Here is a 24313-nt window from a genome sequence, read left to right on the forward strand (position 1 = left end):
CTTCCATGTCATTTTTTAAAGTATAAAGTCAGTAACACCAAATATTGACTTTCAAGCTCATTGCAATTGCTCAAACTCTGTTGTTGCCTTATAAACTGTATTTCTATGTATGTTTGCACGTTTTGAGAATCACTGCACTTAGTTCCCTTTTTCCTAGCAAAATATAAAGAAATAAGAGGTTGCTCTAGACTTGCACAGCATTGTATACCAGTAAAAACACCTGTACAGAACTAATGAAGGTGTGTAACTGCAAAGCTTATCATTATAGAAGTATTTTAATAACCTTACATTTCTCACAGTGGCTTCATTACACATCACAGGCCAAATATGCCATCATCTGCTAACTAAATTGACCGTGGGACAAGTTGGATTGGGCTCTGTCTAACTGGGCTCAGGTGACAATGACTGATTAACTGGCTTTCTTCATGAAAGACATTTTAGTAAAATAATGATGAGTGAAAACCATTTACACTCTCAGGGATCTGGTACTGTGCATACTGGCTCACTGTCACTGCCATAGCTCATCAAGACACTTAAATAGAACAGGGTCCCCGTTAATGTAATTACAGTATTCCTTCTCCTGCTCCACTCCATCGCTCCTGTCTGTCCTATGTGATGCTTTTTCGTGGAAACCAGAAAGGCTAGAAAACAGGACAAACTGGACCAGACTGGAAATAACACACCTGTTGTGATGAGCTCGAACTCAAGCACCACACAAGTGGTATGTACCACAGGAGAGAATCTGTGGCTATCTGCCACACGTCACCAGAGATAACACCCCCCACTAACAACTGTGAGAGAGCCCTCAATAGCCTTGATTAACCATTTATGTTTAAACCCTCAGTAGTAACATGCTTCCGCAATTTCATTCCTCACTTGAGTTGCTTTTCTCATCCTAATGATCACATGCAGAGGAGTAGGGGACTTGAGAGTTGGTTTGTAAAGAGAAGCAAAGCCTCTGCAGAGAAAAACAATGCCACGAGAGAAATTGGGAAAATTATGTTAGGAGCTACAAAGATGCCATGTAATATATGAAAATGTATAAGCGTATAAATGAAAACCAAAACAGAGATAGCCTCAGGTTTAGCAGTTTGCAGCTTAACACAATGTTATATTGGCATAAAAAATAAAACGCAGGTGAACAAGTAACCTAAAAATACATCATGGCATAAAAACTGGTCATTAAGCATGATTTGGGGGTTTTTAAATTCTGCAATCGAGGCATAATTCTTCATTAAAACAAGATTGTGCTTTGACAGTTAACAGAGGATATTCAGACTAATGAGCTCACGGAGACGCTCAGGCCATGTTTGATCTCAAGCTATAAAACACAAGGGCCCAACACTATCTGCCTGGATACAAAGAAGTGCATGCAAACACAGCCACACACACACACACACACACACACACACACACACCTTTCCTGAAGTACACATTGCAGACTGCCCTACAGGGCACACTTGTTCAAACAGAGTGAGAACAAAGAGAGCAGGTGGCACACAACCTCACACACCTGTCTAAAAACAAAGGAAAAGAACAGTAAGCTTGTGCTACACTATACTTTAATTTAAAAAGTAGTTCTTTAATAGTAGTTGTAACTTCATAGCAAAGTTCTCCCTAAACTATTGAGAAGAAGAATAAAAAAGAAGCAAAGATCAACAATTTTTTCCTAATCCAGACTGAATGAATACTACATTTTTGAGCCATGCGCAGGGCATAATCATTTACAAAGCCTTTCTAAACAGCCTTAAATCATAAAGATACTATTTTTCCTTTCATTCAAAATCTAAATTTACTCCAGGGGAACATGTGGCACAAGAAAAGTATGATTTGAAAAAGAAAAAAGTTCCATGTTCAATGAAATTACTCGAAATATGGAGGCCCTGTCCTTTGCTCATAATTATTTCATGCTTGCTTTGGGGCAGAGAAAACTCCCATCTTCCTCCCAGCAAACCAAGCACAGTCTCCAGAGCAAGAAACCGAGTGTGTGCACAGCTGAGACCAGCTAATTAAATGATGACCGTTTCTAACCATAACCCAGGTTGAGGAATAGCATCCTCTTTATCACCACACAACACACTGGACTTGCTGAAAGGCAGAGAGGTTCTTGTTTTGACGTGATCTTCTGTGCTTGCTGCTGGGGATCTAGATAGAGGAGTGGCTTTTTTGTGGGATACAAACACAGCAGATACTTTTGTATCTCAGGGCAGATTCAGCAACAGTGTCATTTGCTTTAATGGAGCCCTTCTCTTGTGTACGTGCTCCTCTCTGCTTGCTATGCTAGGAGGACATCTGAGAGTGAACAGCAAATCAGGCCATCTAACAGCAGGTCACTATACTGCCACAACTCTGACACACACCAGCAGTCCCGGGAGCTCCTTACCCAATTTGCCCTGCTTGGACACAGAAACTGTGGCATGCTACAGTGAAATTGCTCTTTAGCGTTTTGAGAGATACAACAGTACAGGATTCTGAGATGTTCACTCCAAATTACTCAACAGAACAGAATTGGCTACAGAGAGAATGACTGACAGACACAAAGCCTGGAAAAGGCAGGAAAATAACAACTCCGAAATGGACAGAAATGCTGAGCTGAAGAACATTCCTCACAAAAGTATGTAAATAAGAAGGCTTAGTGGTGAAAAAACACTGATAATGGGCATTTTACAATGTACATGGAACACTGTGTACACAGCTGCTTTTGGCCAATAAGAGAGTGGCCTGAGCAACTACAGCCATGAAAGATGGGTTCACAATGAAGGATCACTTCAAAAGAACTTGTAAACAATGGCGAGCCCATTTGAATAAGCTCCGCATGCAGATAATCAGCTAAAAATAAGCACGTCCTCCATCTCGGCCATCATTCATCATGTGCAGGAAGTCCAGGGGACAGCCAGTGAATTTTCACATCAAAATATAATATTTATTTTGGAAAATAAATGTCAATTGAGATGTAATTTAGCAAAAAGATTAGCTAAAGGTCTTCCAGATAGCATCTTATACAGAGAAGCATCTTGACAGGACATCTGTCATTGTGTAATGAAGCTCTTCCCACGTCTCTGTGCACTCCCCCCTTGAAAGGTCACCAATAACAAAAAAGTGTTAATGCTTCCTAAAACACATGCACATTCAGGCGTACACCTGGAAGAACCACAAGTCTACTCTCACTGACAAAAATCAGAAAATCAAACATACTCTCAAAACAGCCAAAGTTGCCTATTACAGCCCAAACAGGTCTAGTGAATTCTAACAGTGTGAAACTACATTGCTACAGAGCAACTATGATGACCACCAACCTCTAATTCTACACCTAACTTGTGCTAATCTGCTCACCTCACGCCCCCCGTAGCCCCCGAGAGCAGACTTGAGTTTAGAGAAAATAATCCGTGGGACTGAAGTAGAGGTGTCTAGCGACCTCCAGACGAGTGTAGTTGTGGAGGATCCACGACTGTATTGGACTGTTGTTACAGTACTCCACAGTGGGGCCATAGGTGCCGTCCTCCAGACGGCCGATGGTCAGACATGATTGGGTGATGATGTGGAGGAAGGTGTGCTTCTGCAGTGAGCCAGGAGGGAAAAGGGACAGATGGTTTTCAAGGTAAGTCACAGAGTCATAAAGTAATTCTTAAACTGATGCGTCTGTTCTTCGCAGTAAACTTTCCCAGACACTGACTAAATGTCTGACTTATTTGGTCCATTTCTTGTTTTATTTAGTTATTAGATGGACCATATCTTCATAAGCGATATGGGTCATGTTTCAAATTATTCATGTGACTATTGGCTCAGTCACCCACGAAAAAAGGTAACAGGATGGCATCCTCCTTGCATCAAATCAGTAGCAACAATCACTTGTAGGCAGATCTCATTGATGCAGACAGATTGGCAACACATTAAAATCTGTCTGCATTTATGAATCTGAGTGTGTTTGCACCAATAAGCGCTTGCCCATTGAAAGTCTCCTGGTTAAATTCCTATATAAAAGCAAGCAGAGTGCCTATGTCATTCTTTAGTTAAACTGCCATCCTGCAGCAATTACATCACAGTTTAATGTTTAATATAAAGGTGCCATATTCTGCTGATTTATCACAGTGAATCCCTCTGTTCTCACAGATTGCATGTAACTGCCAACTTGACCCCATTCAATGGCAGACTGTTGACAGTCTGATAGGAGACCCACTTATTTTTAATAGACATCTTGATGCACAAAGTGGCTTTGGGGTCAGCAACTGACTGCAAGTAGTTGCAGGCCTGGTTGCTGTCTCCAAAGCAACCACTTGAAAGTCTAGGAGGTTGGTTTCAAAGTTCAAACCCCTGAGAAAATGACCACATCAACAATTTGAACATGTCCTTACAATGAGGCAGACGATATTTGCCAAAATTAGCACAATGCAAATAATTTTGGGGGGCAATTTATAAAACGAGATGGACAATTTAAAAAAAAAAAAAAAAAAAAAAAAAAAAAGTTAGATATTTAGTAAAAACATGTCATCTATGTTCTAATTCGTGGCAGGGCGTGGTCGGCAGGGAAAGCGGACCCAGCTGCACAGGATCGCAATCACGCCTCGCCAACTTAAGATCGGTATAGAGTCCTGTTGTGGTGTTGCTGTTGTTGTTGGTATGTGGCTGGCAGCTGGGAAGCTGAGCCGACTTGTGTGAGCTTCAAGCGTAATAAAGAGAATGTCCAACAGTGGTGAAACGCGGTCATGTCATGCCCCTTACCTGCAGGAATTTGAGTTTATCTATTTGATTCTCCCATTTTACTCCCTGATACAGCCTGTGGCTTAGTGTGCCTCACTTGTAAATAGCTATTCAATCAATATGCCAATCCATGCCTCAAACTCTTTATCTCCAATAAACTCATTACTTGCATTTTGCTGCAATAGTTCAAGTGTGAATTAAATAACGATTAGCTCAAATATTTTAAGTCTTAAAAAAATAAAGAACATTCTGGGTTTCTTTAGCCAGAAAACTGGCTGGAAAAAAAAAAAGTTTAAAAACTACATTAATTAGACTCTACTAAAGCTAAAACACAACTTGACAAGCACAGCAAAGTTAAAAAGTACAGATAAATTGGTGAAAACTTCAGCGCACTTAGAAATTTTGGCTATCATGTGTTTGAGTGGGATATCCATGCGAGGGAAAGCACAGCAAATAGAACTTATTGCTGGCTGAAACAGCAGAGTAGGTGAACAGGAAAGTGGATGTCGGTCACAACTGTAAATGAATACAGGAGGAATATGGAGAAGCCAGGTATTTCTGTGAAAGTGAAACTGATGACCAGATGAAATGTTAATGGTACTGTAGTCATCCAGGATTCAGTCCCTGTCAGTCACACCTGGGCTAAAAATAACACCGGCTACTGACAGCGATGAAACCCCAGAGCTGTTTACAACAGAGACCGGTCCTCTTCGTTATGAATTATTCATTTTATTCTCTTTTTTTTCCCCCATTTTAAGGAAAACACACTGAGAGCAAAGTGTAATGAAAGGATTTCTCCATGGATTTGTTCAATGCTCGATGGAAAGGCCTCTGAGCTTCCTCACTTTGTCATACCGCCATGTCAGTGATAGGACATCTCAATCACTCATAGACAACTCTGCATGCGACGCTGCCTCGTCTAACCATCTCCCAGAGGATTAAAAATGCATAAATTGTTCATATAAAAATGCTTTTTGAGTTGTGTAATCCATAATGTATTTTGATGTATTCTAAGGAAACAAGGCTTGAGAAGAATATTTAGTTTTCCTATGAGATTCAAAATGTCTTTGTTTCCTGCCCACAACATCTGTTTCTTCATTTGACTGAATATCAAAAATGCAAGCTTATTACTGCTTGCATACCCAGGAATATTAGGTAAAGTGAAACCCTGGTGTTCAATATGCAGCGTCTAGCTTTGTCAATTATATTTTCTAATTCAGTGCTATTGCAAAAGGAAAAGACTTTGATACATACATATATACACATATAGAAATACCTGTAATGAGCAACACAGCTAAAAAAAAAAAGAAAAAAAAAAGAAAAAAAAAAAAAAGACATAAGGTTATTATTTTTTCACCTCACCATTTTGCACCTAATGCATGCAATCATTTGTCTTTGATATTTGTAGGTGATACTTGTGTTTTGGTTTGTTTGCTTGTTTTTGGGGTGGGGGGGGTGGGGTTATAGGTTAGACTTCAGTTTCTCTCTGCGATGTAAATTATTTGGTGACTTGATTGTTCTGCTGCACATACAATATATTTGTCTACAAAATATAAAAGGATAAATTGCAATGCGTGATTCCAGGTCACCGATGTAGAAAAAGACTTCAGTACACATCCAAAAAATATATTTATATAAACGATCTACCGTACTAAACACTAACACTTCAGCGTCCACACACTCATACTCACAATACTAAATCACAATGTGGCACTTCAGGAGGGACAAATTGAACAGCTTACCTCAAAATCATATTCCCACTTGCCAACATACTACATAATGAGACAAGAAAAGAGAAACAGCTGCTGGGTTGAAATAGCAACTCAACTTCCGTGGTGCTTTAAAAAAAAAAAAAACAACAACAACAACAGCACACAGCACCATCTTGTGGCAGAAAACAGTCATTCTAGTTTTCCCACGACCAAAGATCCTCAGTGTCCTATTGCTCATGAAATTACCTTTTGACAGGTAAAGGTACAAACGTTAAATTGAGGAACAGGGGAAAAGAATGGCCACTTGCTTTAGAACCCTTATTTTGAATTATTTGGATCCTAAAAGGGCCACAGATCCTACCTCAGCATCGTACTCAAACATCTGATTGCCCTTCATGTGGTGACACTTGAGCATGACAACAGGCCCGTTGAGGCGGGAGACATCCAGGCAGAGGTCATCTGTTCTGATTTCTTTATCCGCAGTGTACGAGAACACCTACAGGAAGAGGTTTTATTTAGCTCTTGAAAAATATCAGTAACATCAACATCACAAAAAATAAAACAACAGTATTGTAAGGGGTTTTAGGGATAGATGACTAAACTGTAAATATTTTTTAAACCTTAATTTATTTTTTATTTTTTACTTTTTGTTTTTATTTACACTCCAGAGCTTTTTAAAAATTTATTGTGTACTTTATTGGGCATTTCCAGGATGTTCTACAGATATTTTTTATACAAGACTGGACAGATATTCTGTCTTGTGTGCTGCAGAAAAAAAACTATAATGAGATTCGAGTATAAAGACTATTGATTGGACCAAAGTGAATTCTGGGTTAGAAATCTTTGAGTCTAATCAACACTGGGCTTCAGAAATGAGAGAGAGAAAGCATTGTATTGAAAATCTGCACATTGACTTAGAAGTTGGAGATTAACACACTCCTTGCTTCCAACCTGAAGTCAAGTTTTTGGGCAAGATAATGTACTGCTAGAGGCTGCACTTTAAAATTAAGTACACCCCATGATTTAGTAGCTTGGAGAACCATCTTTAGCAGTAATAATTTGAAATGATGAGCAATAATTTGAAATCATCATTCTCTTGAATCACTGTGGAGAAATTGAAGTTTGTTTCTGCGCAGCTCTCTTAAGCTCCTGCCATAACATTTCAGTCAAGTTGAGGTCTGATTTGACTGGACCATTGCAACACCGTGATCATTTTATTTTTCAGTCCTTCGGCTTTAACATGCTAATTAAAGCCTGGATGGTCTGAGATCTAGTTCTTGGGATTGTGCTTTAAATATCTTTAAGTATTACATGCCCTGACCTTGGAGTAAATTTGTTGGCATGTCTACTCCTGGGAACATTGTGTTAACACCTAAATGCTCCAGATCAGCAAATTATAGAGGTGCTCACACCTGCTAATGATCAATTAATCAAGTATGTTTAGTTAGCAACACCTGGCTGCTACCCAAGTAGAACGCTTAAGGCTGTGCTTAGTTTCATTCAGATTTAAAGTTACATTTGCAAATTCTATTATAATATAGACAATAGTATTTCTTTTCACAATTAAGCATAATACTCTCAATACAGTATTTCCTGTTATCTCCTCACCTGGTTTCCACCCATGCCATGGCAGTTGAAAAAGCCAACCTTCTCGTTCTCCTTTCTCCCCATGTTGTCCATACACTGGTTGGTTTCAACATTTCTGATCTATAGACAGGAAGTTCAGATTTACAAATAAGAAGTACAAGTTTATTAACTTTGTAACACTAAAGTCTTAAAGGGTTACATCATAGCATTTTATTTATGTTTCTTTTGACAACAGCTAGGCTACAGGAACAGGAAAAAACATACATTACCAGAATAATGACGTCCCATTTAATACATCAATAAAAAAAAATTCCTTTTCTAAGTCCTTGTTTTTTGTCCTCCCTTATTGTTTGAATTCTTCATCCAAGGATCTCTTGTGCAAATTGATTATCAATCACTACATCTTAAATATTGTCTTCCAAAGAAATTAATCTGTTAATATATAATTAGCAACAGCATTTTAGTTCACTCAGTTGTACTGAGTATCTTTAGGGTTTGATTAGTTTTTTAATTAACCTTTTAAACCCAAATATTTGATCCATGAGTTTTGGAAACATACATCAGTGTTTTGTTTTTAATTCTTTGTCAGAAGGTTTAATAATCACTCGATTTCCAAAATCTTTAATTTTCTGGCAATTATTTCATGGTTCAGGCTTTAAAGGGTTAAAAAATTAACCTATTTCTTGGCATTTGATAAAATAATCATATAAGCAAATAACAGAGAATAATGTTAGTTGCCACCCCAGGTTTGCAAATATTGCAGCATCACTAATGCTGAAACCACTTTAAATGCAAGTCACAGATTTAATGATGCTTTCTTTTTGGAAACTGGAAAAAGTTTGTCACCATCTTCCATAAATCCTATAGCTAAAATCATGTATATACCATGTCACTGAGTTAATTTAGTCCAACCTCTGCTCATTATATCTACTTTTAAAGATGAAACTGAGCTAAGTTGACTGCACACTTCTCAATAAGCAATTATCACAGCTCCTACTGACTTCCAGTCAACTCAGCTATCTAATGAACTCCTACATTCACAGAGCTGAAGCGGAGCTGACTATGTATGTTGCCTAAGCCATTACCATGCCTATCATGCAGGAACGGAATGGCATTCATAATAATTAAGTGATATAAAACCTAATGGTTCTGGCTGTTAAGGAAAGGCTGACTGTGTGTTATGGGGGATGAGAATCAGCCAGAAGTAGTCTGGTTTAGAGGAAAATGGGAAAAAAAAAAAAAAAAAAAAGGTGCTGCAGTAGCTAAAGGGAGATAGAGAAAACCAGTTTTTACTGCAGTATAGGAGAGCAGTGCAAAGGAGAGAGAAAAGTCCCCTCATCCTCAGCTGTATGAGTGTTAGAGGATTACAACCTCATTTCACACTCAGTTCTTAGACTGACATTACTTTTACATGACCTCCATCTATGTCCAGATAGCACGGCCCATGTTAGCACTGAGTTGACCCCCGCTTCAATGCTTCCCGCACAAAGCTATGTTCATCAAGAAGCTGATTGTGGTCACTTTAAAAAAGCAGAAGGGAAATAACTAAAAAAAATCTCTCGTAAAATAAGCTGTGTCAAAACTGTAAATGAGTAGTTATCAAACCATACTACATGCTTACAATTTCTACATATTAACAACCCTATGAAAAATCTGATTTCTAAGGTAGGTACTCGGAAACAGTCTTTTTTTGTTCTTTAAAGAGCAGAATACAAAACTATCTAGAATGCATACACGAGCTTTATCTCACTGCCTCAACATGTGGGGGGGATCAATACCGACTCCTTGAACAGCCAAACGTCTGTTTATTATGCACGTTCAATACAAACTTGGTTGTTTGTTTTTCAGCTTTTTTTAAGCCTTTCCTAGATCCTGATATTTTCAGGCTATATCTCACAGAGATATTGTCTTTCTGAAAGAAAATGAAAAAAATGAGGCCAGGCGCTAAAAGGATATATCTGACTGAACGCAGAAGGAGCCGGTGTATGCGATACATTATAGAAGATTAGAGTATAAGAGAGCTCATACTTCACCAAGAGAGTAGTATCTTCTTGGGATCTGGGAGTCTGGGTAGATGTTCTCTAGATACCAGGAAAACGGTTTGCACTTTAAGGCCTCACGGAGGGTTTTGCGAGAGGAGACGTCTCCGTACTCCACCCGCATCACGCCTGCAAATGAAATGTCAAGACAGGAAATGCAGCCATATGTATCAGTGAACATCATCCGTCACATTAAGAGACACATTTTCTGCTCTGAAAAATAGGATGGTTGTGTCTGTGCACCACCGAGACCCGACACCAGAGGGAACCTTTATGAAGGGAAACAAAGCGCTTTACCTGAAAATATCCCAATCATAATGTTAGCCTGCAATCCCATTTACAAACAGTGTAATGTGGAAGATGCATCTCCTTCAATAGCGCACAAGTGCAAAAGCTGTGCAATAACTGTGGGCCATGATGTAAGTCACTTTAGCCAAATGTGAACTGCCTGATGTATCAGCCTTGATGAAACTAAAGACTAAGAAAGGATTAGACAGCGACTGGGCACAGACACTTACAAACACATTAGACAGATGGTTTCTTCCTAAAGTGCCGCTTGAGGACTCGTAGCTTGAATGCAGATAGACTCAAGGTGGTAATTTAATATGAAAGAGCATGATTGCAATGAGGGAAAATAGAGGACAGCTTTCAAAAACCAGTCAACATATAAGACGTACAGCACTGTATGTATGTATGTATCTATCTATCTATCTATCTATCTATCACACATAACTAAGATATTGCAAACAGCTTACCAATACCATCTCAGGCTTTAATGTGGGAAACAGAAATATCAAGTTGGCAGATAAAAACAGTGAGCTGAAGGCTACTTTTCTCTCCCTTTCTTTTTTCTATCTGCGGGGGCTAAGCATCACATATTATAGCTCATGATGAATAGCCTCTTAGATCCAGTGCAGAGGAAGGACAAGGAAAGGGGTACACTTTTAATAGGATCACCAGATGCCACTCCCAAATTCAGCCTGAGCAACCTACTGTGCTCTTCGCCACCAATAAGGGAGGTCTGGCAGCAGCACAACCCAAATCATTCTCCCTAATGTCCTGGAGGAACAGACAGTCATCGCGGGGCCACAATATACAGAGAATCATCCATCACAGCCCTGGCTCTGTCTGCACACATGCCCGTGGAGAATCCTGCCTGACTGAGAGGAAGAGAAGGTCACAATTTGTGCCGTAAGATCGAAAGATTGGGGATGATCCCTTATAGGTTGGCTGGCATCTAAAACAGTTAACCCGAGATTTCTGGGATACCGCTTCCTGCAAAAGGGTAATCACATTACTAAGTCGACAGATGGAGGGGTACTCATCTCTCAATCTGCACAGTCGTATTGTTCTAGTTTGTCCATATGTGTTTGAGCTCTGTTTGAAAGATGGCCGTTCGTGACTAATTTCTGAACCCAAGTTCAAGAGAGCACTAAAAAAAATGTATCTGAGAGAAGGAATTAATTAATCCCACTTTGAAGATGGCAAAGCTGCATTAAATTCAAATATAAAAGTAAAAGAAAATGTACATTTGCATAAGAATAAAAAAAAAACCTTGCAAGAGAATGAAAGACTAAAATGGAAGTGACATGTCTTTCCTTTTACACCAATTTGCTAAATTAACCACACAGGGGTCCAGCAATGAGGTTTGTTCACGTCTTCCTTTGACCAGCAGTGCACACTGAAACCTTTTTTATAACATGTAAAATCAGCAGAGCTGATTTAAACTCTTGGTTTTCAGTTTTCTGCATCATTTTAGTGGCTGAGAGTAGTAGTGACATGGTGGCGGTTTCATTGCTCTGTACCTGGTGATATGATATAAAAGAAGTCTTTGAAATCATCCATCCAGACTTCGGCCAGGCGCCTGTTGTTCTTGTTGATGACTTGGCCCGTTCCTCCAGGGAAACTGTATGGGGTGGCCTTCCGGAAAACATGGCCCACATGTGAACATGTTACAATTTCCAAGGAGCCACCGCATTGCCAAATCTGCAAGCGTAGAGACAAGGCAGATTTATGTAGTATGTGACAGGAAAGCAGACAAATAGGCTGGATAAAAACTGATGAAACAGTCAGTGAATGCTTGTTCCCTTTGTTCTACCCCCTTGATGCTTAGGTGACCTACATAAATGATAACGTTTGTTACCAGTAAAAAGATTTGCTCTTAAATTTTAACAGCGTACCATCGTACCACACACACACTTACTGTAGATCTGTTTGTGACTAGATGCTGCAGCTCACAGGCATGCCTTATAACAGCACTTCATGTTTTCTGATTACTAACGACAAGCTGCGACAGGAAGACAAAAACACCTTCTATAAACTGCCCTTGTCATAGTTTCTGGTACAGTAAGTGTCCCCAGAACTAAATTTTCAATGATAGCAAATTCAGAGAGACTCATGAGGTGAAGTACGAACCACACTATCACTAACTGGTAATAATAACATATACTTTTTACAATAAACTGTACAAACATAAAGCAAAGAGACTAAATATTTTTCCCTTATGTTTGTGTAAGCTCAAAGCTAAGTACACACCAACATGTAATATGAGCACACACATCTAAGGCTTTCATGTGATGTCAGTTCCACATCTGCAAGGTTTCATGAGTACATCCTGTACAGTTGTGACATTACAACAATGACAAAAATCTGTCCACAGATGTCTGCCAAAGTGCTCAAACCCATCAATGCACAATAGTACATTTGCCAGGATGATGCACAAAGAGAGACTCTCACAAAAAAATCAGCAGCAGCAACCACATGGTTGCAGCAGGAAACAAAAAATGTTTGCAACAGTGTATTTTTTATTTTTTTTATATTTAGAAAGATCATCCAATTTTATAATATCTATAAATATCTATAAAAAGGGAACATCAAAAGGCAGAAACATGTGCTGGTACACAGAGAAACCACTCACTCTAAAAGACATTTCCAGGTTTTCTCCTCCCCAGATATCCATCCCTGGATCGTAACTCCCAATTTCTTCAAAATACGTCTTGTCTATAGAGAATAATCCTCCTGCCATGGTGGGAGTCCTGCAAAAAACATAAATTAAGGCAACAACACAAAACCTTTTTGTAATATTTCATTTCCTCATACTGAATTCGTTAGCATCTTTTTGTAACTAAGAGGAACATTGAGGATATAATAACAGGCCAATTTGTTTGACAATTTGAAACAAAGCCTTAGAGGGGCAATTACTTTTATCTTTTAATTCATTCTATACTCAAGTCAGTCCTAAATAAAGGATATTGTTTGCTGCTTGGAGTGATTTGCATACAGATGAGTTTTGTGAAGCCAAAAAAGGCAGCTCTAAGCAGTTTCTATTTTCCTGTTTCAAAATACATGGATGCTTATACTACAAAGAGAAACATCACAACTCTGTGGATGCCATTTAGGCAGAAGCTGGCATCAGTGGGACACAGAGGGAAAGATGATCTATTTCTAGGTCTAGATAAAAATGGAGCTTTTTATAAAATAATATTTTGTAGAGAAATTTAACTTTCAGCATTTCCTCTGTAGCCTGCTGTACAGAAAAAAAGCTGCATTTAATTAAGCTTACAAAATATTTCCAACTTTTTCAGCGTTTAATCTGATCTCGCCTCTTATTTCAAGACGATATGCAAGTGCAAAGCCACGACACACAGATGTACCTGACAGGGAGTGTTCTATCCCCTTTGCGTCGATCCATCTCCCGCTGGGGAACAGGATACCATCGAAAATTCAGCTTCCAGTTGAATCCACCGTAAGTCATATCAGAGCCTGCCATGTATTCAAATGTCTCGTCGCTGATGACATCTATGATAGGGCACACCACTGCAGTCCTGAAACACACAAAGTGCCATAATGTTCACATGTATGATGAAACAGGCTTGACTGAAATGAAGCATGTGGTTCATTATCATATTCAACGTGCCTCAACATCCCACCATCATAAAATCGACCGCATACTGTGAAGAAATCAGGTTCTGGGTTGTAACTGCAAATTCTATGCACACCATGCCAGCAACTAGCTATTACTCACATTATTAAATGTTCTGAAGAAAATGATCATTAATCGTAAAGCGCTGCAATCAGCTGAACATTCACGTTTTGATTAATCAATTAACTGGTTAGTCTTTAAAAAGTTACAAGAAAATATGAAAATTAAATCATCAAATGTGTTGTTCTCCTTTTGTCCACTCAGCTGCTGTAATATAAACAACATTTCTGTAAAAACAGAGATGAATCCCTGTTTCAACTTATGAAATACGAAGTCAAAACAGAAGTCATTTAAACCCTAAACACAAAATAAAGACAATATATTGAATATTAGGTGGAATATATAATAGCTTAATATGTTGAATTTATATCTAACAACATTTTTAAGGTGGAGCTGGGGGAATGAGGATTGTGTAACAGTTTGAAGGGCAGAATGACATTGTGTTTTAAAGGACAGGGATCTGAGAGGCTGATTGGCTTTGGAGAAGGAGTCAAGAAGATTACGGGATCAGAGGGGATGACGACAAAATTAAGAATGAGTGGAATTTAAAATAGTGGGAAAGCGGAAGTGACCAAAGAAAAGATCAACAGTGACAACAAAAACACCTAGAAAAGCAGGCACATGGAATAACACAATAATTTCATTTCTGAAATTATGCAAGCAATATTCAGAAAATCCGGGGAGATCTCGGTACACAAGGGACACGGAGAAAACCAATATTGAAGCTTGAATATTTTGAATTTGCCCTCAGGCAACACTGCAGTAGAAAAAAAACAAAAACAAAAAAAAAACAACAGCTACAATTCTGTAATGGAAATCACTTCACGGGCTCTGAAAATCATTGCAACTGAACGCAATTTTATCGCAGCTAAAAATTTACCATGCAAAGAAAAACGGAGCCCGAGCTCATTTAAGATGGATTGAGAGGAAGTAGGCAAACTGTCAGGTGGTGTGATGGAAATCACAGATCCTACATCCTATGGGATAAAGAGGAAAAGGACCACCCAACTTATTACCAGCGCAGTTGAAAGGCTAAAATCTTATGGGATATATTTTTAAAAAGATATATTCTATGTTTTATATGCTGCCATCCAGACAATGTCTATGTTTATTTGATCGAGACAATTTTCTTGCATGCATTACAACAGCACAGTAAGACTGTAGCTACCCCACAATAAGAGGTTTTATTTAAACATTTTACATATTATACATTGAACAAAATCGAACACAGGACCACCGAAATTCTTGGGCAGCTGACAAACAACGATAAACATTCTCAGTTCTGTGTGTTGGAAGACAATGTAAATACAGTTTCTTGGAATCCCTGCATTGTTTTTATTGAAGGGCGGTGCAGATGTGTAGGAAGTATGGTTGCACAGGTATTATTTTGTAAGATAAATGCATGTACTTCCTCTCAGGATAGTCACAGACAAAATTATTTCTTTATCAAAAAGAGCAGGTCTGGAAATTTAATCTTTGAACATACAGTGTAATTTCTGCACCATCTCAACAGTCTGCACTCAGACTTAAAGACATCAATACATGTGCAGCAGCATTCAGTAAAAGTGTAATGGCTCCATAATACAATATTCGGAGTCATATGATACCAATTTCCTCCTGAGGGTAAATTAATGTGTCTGACCTCAGATAAGGTAAGAATCACAAGAGGATCATCATCATTCATTACTGTCACACAGAAACAGTGGATGGCATAAATGTGTCTACAGAGCATGGGCAAATGCCTTATGTAGTATCTTAATATTTTGATAAACAGCATAAATTAAATGAATTCTTCATCACTTTAAATCAAAGCTATTTGTTTAATGGTTTTACAGATGCAGCAAACTCAAACCTTTGCCCACTTAATACAGATACTGCGTAAGTCATATAGTGTTGACATGATGACGGTGTTAATTGTCATGGTCCCAGGATTCTTATTTGTTGGTGGTTTTGTTTATTATTACAGTTTCTTTTTTGATGCTGTGATTATTTTGCTTTAATGACTTTCTTGTATAACTTTACTGAAATTTCCCAGTATTTGCCTTAGTGTAAAGCTGCTGTGTGTAGGTGTGTGTCTAATCTCTGCATTTATTAGCCATTTCCCTTTTTTTCCCTGTAATGATTCGTCTCCGGTGTTTTGGATTTAGTCTTACTTCCCCACCTGACTCGCTGTCTTTGATTATCTTCACCTGTGTCTCGTTACAGGGCTGTGTCCGCTTTCCCTTAATTATAAATACTGTCATATAAGTGTTGTTGTCTTCCCCTCTGTCCCTGTCTGTGATCATCACCCGGGTGGTTTTGTCTTCATGCTCTTGCGGCTTAGGTTTTGTTTCTCTTCGTGTTTTGCTCTGTGGACGTCTGCCATCAGCCTAATTAAACGGCTTACCTTTTGTTAAACCCTGCTGCCTCCTGTGTCTGTTTTTTGGGTTCTCAACCTTACACTCTACACAGTTTGCATAACCTGCAGATTGACAGAAGCTATCTTTTCCTCTGAGGTTGCAGCATAATTATTATCTCATATCAGCAGTGCCAGGCAGCGTATTAATAACTGAAAGTTTGCTTTCCCATCAGTATTCAGATAGTTTTGGCTCAAGTACCCAGTGATGCAACCAAGGCGAAATATGATAACAACTGCAGTAATAAAGCGTTTTTAGGGCTCAATAGTAACACTAAACTGTCAAAACAATAGGAGGTTTTGCAGTAGTGTGGTGCACTGCTGCAAAAACGTCAAACATATGTGTGATTTCCTATCAGTGCCTTCAAAAAAACAGCATTAAATTCAAAATACTTAGTGATGTCAATTTTAGCTCCTACCTGTCCTCTTTGATGCGAGCCAGCAGGGGCTCTAGCCAGCCAACAGTACACTCGCAGTGAGCATCAAGAAAGGTGATGACCTGACCGGTGGTGGCGGCTGCCCCCCTCAACCTGGCTCTGATTAGACCTGAACGCTGCTCCATCCTCAGGATCCTCACCGGCACCTCCAGAGTACGCACATAGTTCTCCAGTTTCTTCTTTAGGAAATCTGAAAGAAATTATGCAAAAGAAAATTCATAACAAGTTAAATATGGACAATATGATGATGAGATTTCAATCAGGTCATCAAATTATCAATTCGAGCTAGTCAGCTTATGTCCAGCTGAGATCTTATGGATTCCAAAATAAAATAATAACATTTGAAAACAAGGTTTTTAGCTACTACCTATTGGGATTATATGTCATATTTATGGGTTACAGAACTGCAAATTAAAAAATAAGGTAAAGATAGTAAGACCATAATTACTTGAGCGCATAAATATTGTTTCTTGACTCATCAGAGGTGGATGTGCCACCTAAAATAATAGCATAACCAATAAAGGAAGAAATTCTTTACTTACATGTCTTTCAATATTTCACGATTCCTTAAACTGTGATATGGCTGAATCAAAACCTGGAAACCCGACCGTTATTTCTATAATGCTCAAAAATGTACTTATCAATGTGTTTTTACTTGAGTCTTCAACATCACACTCCTCATTTGTTTTTTCCAGGGTTTAGTGAGGAGTTCTCAGAGTAAAAAACCCCAAAATTATGTAAATTTGAACCACAAACGTTCCATTTGGCTTTTTTATTAATCTAAAAGATCTTAAATGGTTATTTGAAGATTACAAGAACAAATGGGACTCACAGCCTTACATCGAAGGTTAATTGGTGTATTTATTCATCAGGTTCTAAAAATAAATACTAACACCATAAAGTCCTTATGTTGTAATTTAAAAAAAAAAAAAGCTAGATTAGCTTTAATTTATCTTGCTACACAGCCAGAAACGTGGGTCCCTTTTATCATAATCATCCTACAGTACTCCATCACATACATCCTGTATACTTTGTTAACGTACACAGATTACAAACCTCGCTCGCTGGCATCATCAACTAGGATAATTTCCACCAGCAAGTGTTTAGGAGAGCGGTTGATGACGCTGTGAACAGTTCGCAGCAGCGTGCTCCATGCCTCGTTGTGAAACACGATGACAATGCTGGTGTTGGGCAGGTCATCCGAGTACACTTTGGTCTTACAGCTGACAGAGTAACACAGGGGGGGAAAAAGGCAAATCAGTGACATAAGACTTTACAGAGGAAAGTTCCCTTAGATATGCAGAGTCAACAAACTAGGTGAAAAGTCAGAGCTTTAATAAACCCTATTAATTTAAATCCATATCTGCTGACAGTTAATTTAAAGAGTGTTTTTGTCCTTTGTTGATAAAATAACATTAAATTTTTATTTTTTTATAGTTCAAATATTTCACAAATATTTTAACTATACTGGATGTTTTTCATACTGATAATTATTAATATGTAATCACCATTTTACAATATATTAATCTTAGACTGTTTAGATTTTTACACTGACAATTGTTGGAGATTGCAGATTATTGTGTAACAATATGTATTACTGTATAACAAATTTTAAAAATATTATTTCATTTTTTGAAAGAAAAACAATTATACTTTTAGTCTCAAATAATTTAGTCCTGTAAAATTACAAGCTGTGACAATTAAAGTTTCTAAAAAGTTAATATATGGTAAAACTGTAATGTTACGATAGCTGATGATCTGATTATCATTTGTTATAATCTTTGATATTCTGTTTATTAAAAGGATTCATACTTTGAAAATGTATCCCAAAACTAAAATGGTCATTTACAATGACAAACATAATTTCTCAATATGTTTGAACCACTGCACAGAGCATCTAATCTGTTGCTGTACTACTACTGAGTTAGTTTCAAAATGCAGCCCATTATTTTGTATCAGAGAACATAAAGTTCCCAAGTGTTATCCAGTTTCGCCATCAGTGCAAAAACACTGTCACAATAGGTTTACTGAAAGATATTGAGAAAGAAAGTAGAAAAAGTTAAACCAGTGTTGACAGCTATGTCAGCATGTCCTTGGATTAATGTGACGTCTGTCAAAGCCAAAGGGTGTAAATGTGGGACGGTGCTGTAGTCAGTGCTGTTGAATAAAGAATTAGCTACATTACAGAAGAGGATGTGGACAGTGAAGGCAGCATGTATGGCTAGAGGAGGTGGTGATGTGGGGGAGGGGGGGGGGGGGGTTACCGGAGCAGGCAGCATTGCTAGTTCTGTCCTGTCTATTCAATGTGACAGCACTGACTGACATAACTAGGCCAGGAGGCTGCCTTGAAGACATAATGCTGGTGAAATTTTGCACAGCTCAGCTGTGCGCTGTAATAAAGATGCTGTATTATTTATATGGACCCATATTGGGCAGAAATACAGAGTTCACATCATCTGAATGTTCAACTTTTTCTCTCTAATATAGATCTTCTTTTGCACTGTATAAATTTTTATGTATTGTATTTTATACAGTTTTTCCACATCCCAGACAATCTGGAGTGGTCTTCTTCTTGAAACAGGCAAAAACAGGAGCTAAAACAAAAAGAATGTAGGAGTTTAGAAAGATAATTTTGTGGCTTATTTCTCATTTGACAGGTAGAGACTCTGATAACCACTTAATGAAAAGTGCCGTGAAGAACTCAACTGGAATAGTTAAACATGAATCACTTGGATATTGTCTCCGCACTAGGCAAACGTCTGTGCATATCAGCAGCCTTAAATGAATGTGCCCATGTTTCATACAAGATGCATTTTGAATTTTCATTAGGTGTTCAAGAGGCTCTTGAATGACAGTAAACAAACCCTACTCCCATTCAAATGTCAAGCCTAATGCAAAACGCGAGGGACCTAATAGATCCTGCATGGAAATGATAGTCATTATTAAAGATATCTTTCACAGTGGGTACAGTTGTTATTACTAATAACATGTAATGGACCCAACTGTTTAAATTCTATTTAAATTATCATAAAACTTTTCTTACATTTCCTTAGTTTCTGCAGTCCTTATGAGACTAGATAAGCATCTTTCAATCAATTTGATAGCATAATTTCTTGATTTCACTTTCAGATATCATTAAGCTCTCTCTGCAGTCTCCTTCGCACTCAAATAGTCTCCGTACAGCTTCGTTCAGCTCTTGCTCAAAACTGTAAGTGCGTCACATACTTGGCTCTGGTTTTTGTGTAGCGGCTTATCACTATAAAAATTCCTCCAAGAATAAAATGCCAGATATGGTGTCGACCATGGAAGTCACCTCTGTATTCTTACCAGGCTGTTTGCTTTGAGTAGAGTGAGTCAGTCTTGTTCTATTATTCTCTGTTGCTTTCTCAGTAACTCTGAGTTAATTATATGTTAGTAAAAATCTGACAAAAAAACCCAAAAACAAAACAAGCCTCTTAGCAATGACGGTAAAAACATTATGTGCCATGAAATGTGATGGATATCAAAGATCTGCTGTTAGTGAGGACACACGAGCCTACGCACCCATCCAGCCTCACATCTGGCAGACTCCTGTTGAGTGCAATCATATCACTGGCCATCAGATTGAACTGGTTAATCTTAAAGAGCTCCTTCATTTTCTCCTGGTCATCCTTAGGGATGTTTACCGCTTTGCCCATCTCACCTGGACCCTCGTGGCTCCGTGATATCACTGCTGTAACGTAACAAGGACACCACAGAAAAAATATTTGATAAGAAAACATATTTTTTCTCACCAATGAGGCAAAAAATTAACATCAAACTGCATCATAAAACAAATCCTACTGCATAAAAAATGGACCTTGTGGAACAAGGAGAGTGCAGAAAAGCGTGCGTGTTCTATTTCTGTCCACTTTGTAAATTTTCTAAACTCATATAGCACCCAGAGCATGAAAACCTAATTTTCCAGATCAATGTGCATGTGCGTTTGATAACAGAAATAAATGTACTGGCAGCTGGTGTTCACATATGAACAGTACATCATGTTCACATTTATTACATTATTATAATACTGTATATACAAAAAAAAAGTGAAAGCCTCTAAAAGCCTGTGCTATTAAAAGCAAGGAAAAATGTGTTTCTTCAAACATCAGTGCATGCTCAGCAGAGAAAAACCTTTAACACAGCGACAGTGCATCCACTCCGCTTAAGCCCTCTCCTGGTGGTTCTGGCTTAGGCTGACAGGGTATTAAGCACTGTACACTTTGCCAGCTATATTTAATTTAAAAATTTAATCTATTAGGAGGTTTTGAATTCAGAGATTTAGGCCGATGTATTAATAGGTGAAAAAAAAGCAGCATGACAGCAAAACAATTGCTACAGTTTTTGCTATGAAAGGCCTGGAAAATATCAGAATTGCTACTGGTGCTGCACAGCGCAAGCTTCTTTCACCGAAGGTAAGTAACCACGCATTGATTTATGGCTCTGCTCTCTCTCACTCTCTTTCTCTCTAATAATCTCTTAGAACAGAGGCTGTGATTTCCATGAAAGGGGGACACATAGTTCACATTAGCTGCATGGCCTCCTGCTAAGAGGATTTCCTAAGACCCCTTTGTGGAGACGGACTGGGATCGGTCGGATTATAACCTAAACTGATCCTGGGTTTTCTTTATAATGCTGCTGACACTCTTCATTTGGACACCAGCTGACATCTGATGGACACAGCTCTCGAGCTGCATGACTGAGCATCAAAACATTCTCAGCCTGCTCCAGCCATACTCCAATCCATCATTCTTTGTGTGTGGATAAACGTCCTGCTGAAAGAGAGAGAGCACCAAGCAAACCATCAATAGTAGTTTGGGTTTCTAAAGAAATTGTAGTGAAATTGCCAGCTGCAAAGCTGAGACTGTGCAATATTGCTTGATAGATGGATGGTGGCCAAGCAGCAGTGCAATGACTAAAAGCTGGAAGCTGTACAGTACAGGTTTGTGTTATCTGAAAGCTAATTTGTACTGCCTAATTTATAGCGGCTGACAAAGTATTAGATATGCTAATGTGAAAATAGGGTTAAAAGGGCAAATGAAAGGCAGCGAAAGGTGCTAAAATGAGAGTTAAATGTGTAATTATGTGTAAATTCTCAAGATCCAACTTAAACTATACAGGTAAGAGTTGTCATGTTTTGATTGTTAGCTACGAACCATGTGCACTAAACACATCCGTGCATCTTTGTTGTGAGCTTTGTGTTGGCATTGTGATTTTTTTTCCAAAGCCTTCAATGGTCATAAAGCTTGTCCTAGTGGAAAATGCAAGCTGGAAGGGACATCTTTTAATAGTCTTCCCCTACTCTGTAGGCACCAATTAGCTTCACTTCACATCATCGGTCACTTTCTTAAAGGAGCCCATAACATTTGAAGGGCCTGATAATTTATCAGTCTCTGAATTATCATAAACTGACACTCCCTAATGACACTTCTTGACCTGGTTTCCAAGTCCTTATCAGTTGATTAGGGCCCAACTTCCTAATGACGTTCTGAGCCCGAGTCAGTGTACGCATGGATAAGTGTTGAAACAGTCTGAACCCAGGATTTTAACAAAAGAGAGAACCTAGAGGCCTAAAGAAACACTTCAACAGACCAGTGCAATTAGCAATCTAATTAAATTGCTTGGTTTTCTAGAATATTTCCAACCTTCTGTAATGCTGTGGTAGCTAAATCAGAAAGAAAGGTTCTGGAAGAGCGAAAGATGTAAAAGTGGAATATCAGAACAGTAGCCAACATGCTATTTAGGCAATGCCAGGTAAGAGAAGAAGCCACAGCTGAGACCAACACACACGTGAGCGTGCAGATTTTGTGCAGTCATCATCACATGGCTCCTAAGGTTCCCCTGTTGTTTTCATTCTCGTTTACGTAGAAAAAGATCTGTGTAGTGTTACACAGTTGGAGTCTCCTCCTTAGGCTCAATCCATTCTTTTTCATCCAGACATTACCTCCTCTTCTTCCCTCTCCTGCTCTGCTCTGCTTCCTGCCTGGCACAGCTGCCATTTCATTAAAGATCAGAGAAGCTCCTCTTGAACACATAACCACAGAAGACCATGAACACACATCACACAGAGTACTTCTACACGTCTCTGATATGTACTTTAACTGTAACTCTCTCTGGTGGTACATGACAGGTAAGGGGCTTTGTTCATAGAAAGATTCCAGCCAATTAGAATTAATGTACCATCTGTGAAATGTAAGTACACAGAACTGGCTTAATTATTCTTGGCATAGATGTAACAAAGATTCCAGGAAGATTTTGGTCTATATTGATATGACAACATCACACAGTTGTTGCACATCCAAGAAGAGAATTTTCAGTTCCACCACATCCCAACGTTGCTCTATAGTATTGAGATCTGGTGACAATGAAGACCATTCACAGCTTGAGATGATCCGAGCTTTGTAACAAGGTGCATTGTCCTGCTGGAAAATGCCATCTGAAGATGAGCACATAAAGGAATAGATATGATCAGCAACAATGCAGAATGGAGATCAATCAAGTGAGACCATGCGAATTATAGGAAAACAGGCAACTGAGGCTGACTTGACAAGAGTGGCACCCGGTGTGGTCTTCTGCTTCATGGTTTGACATGTAATAACGCACCCTGATTCTACCAGCCTAAACCAGTGTGGCCATTTTCCTCTGACCTCTCACATCAACAAGGTATTTTCACAAAGACAACTGCAGCTCATTGGAGATTTTCTCTTTTTTGGACCATTTTCTATAAAGCCAAGTTTATGAAATCTCCCCATCTGCCACCAACAACACCACCAAATTCAAAGTCACTTAGTTCACCTTTTTGCTCCCATTCTGCTGATCCACTTCAGTGGGTCATCTTGACCATGTCTAAATGCACTGAGTTGCTACCACTTGATTGGTGTCATTGATTACACATTTTGTTTATCAAGCTGTTGCACTGGTGTACCAAAGCAGCCATACTCCTGATAACCTAAAACTGCCTTGTAGATATTTTTTTAGAAAGAAGAAATTTGTTATGGAGACATATACAAAACTTATTTTTATATTAAACTGCAAGAGATATGAATTTTCTGTCTGAAGTTAAGCATTTTTAAATCATATTCTATAGGGAATACTTAATCGGCCTCGAGCAGTCATTCGTGGAACCCCAAGGGCTTCATTATTCAGCCTCAGAGCTTGTTTTGTCTACTTAACATACTAACACGTGCTTTATTGTGTTTTCAGCAGGTTTGCAGTACTGACAAAGCAAATTTTTCATGCAAGACTTGTTTTCACTAATGTGAATCCAAGCAAAGAACTATTTTAAACCCAAAATATAGCAGTGAATTTGTGCTAGACTAAAAATTATATTTTCATTTGACAGCTGAAAAAACAAAATAAAACAGGGGTACACTAAACAAGATAAAACTTGAAACACCTGCAGAGACATTGCAAAATCCAGTGTTTGACAGCAATCCTAAGATATA

General features: G+C 38.5%; 1 protein-coding gene across 5 annotated transcripts in view; it reads right to left on the reverse strand.

Annotated features, from left to right (window-relative positions):
- The window catches only part of galnt13 (polypeptide N-acetylgalactosaminyltransferase 13), a 35288-nt gene that overhangs the window by 4605 nt on the left and 6370 nt on the right, over nt 1-24313 (reverse strand). For 3 of the 5 annotated variants that reach the window (XM_086265816.1, XM_086265815.1, XM_086265817.1), the window contains exons 3-13: nt 20394-20562; nt 17907-18073; nt 16833-17040; nt 13690-13860; nt 12954-13071; nt 11842-12022; nt 10026-10165; nt 8019-8117; nt 6772-6906; nt 6441-6470; nt 3334-3556 (exon numbers count right to left, since the gene is read on the reverse strand). In XM_086265816.1, the coding sequence (XP_086121942.1) occupies nt 3371-3556; nt 6441-6470; nt 6772-6906; nt 8019-8117; nt 10026-10165; nt 11842-12022; nt 12954-13071; nt 13690-13860; nt 16833-17040; nt 17907-18073; nt 20394-20562 (1604 nt within the window). In that variant the 3' untranslated portion in view covers nt 3334-3370. The remainder of the gene's footprint in view (nt 1-3333; nt 3557-6440; nt 6471-6771; nt 6907-8018; nt 8118-10025; nt 10166-11841; nt 12023-12953; nt 13072-13689; nt 13861-16832; nt 17041-17906; nt 18074-20393; nt 20563-24313) is intronic. The other 2 variants (XM_086265819.1, XM_086265820.1) reach the window with 2 other exon arrangements.

This window comes from Aulonocara sp. 'chitande type north' Nkhata Bay, linkage group LG16 (genome assembly GCF_057382095.1).
Source record: "Aulonocara sp. 'chitande type north' Nkhata Bay isolate Kocher_YH1m ecotype deep benthic linkage group LG16, A_spYH_male_GT1.1, whole genome shotgun sequence".
Taxonomy (NCBI): domain Eukaryota; kingdom Metazoa; phylum Chordata; class Actinopteri; order Cichliformes; family Cichlidae; genus Aulonocara; species Aulonocara sp. 'chitande type north' Nkhata Bay.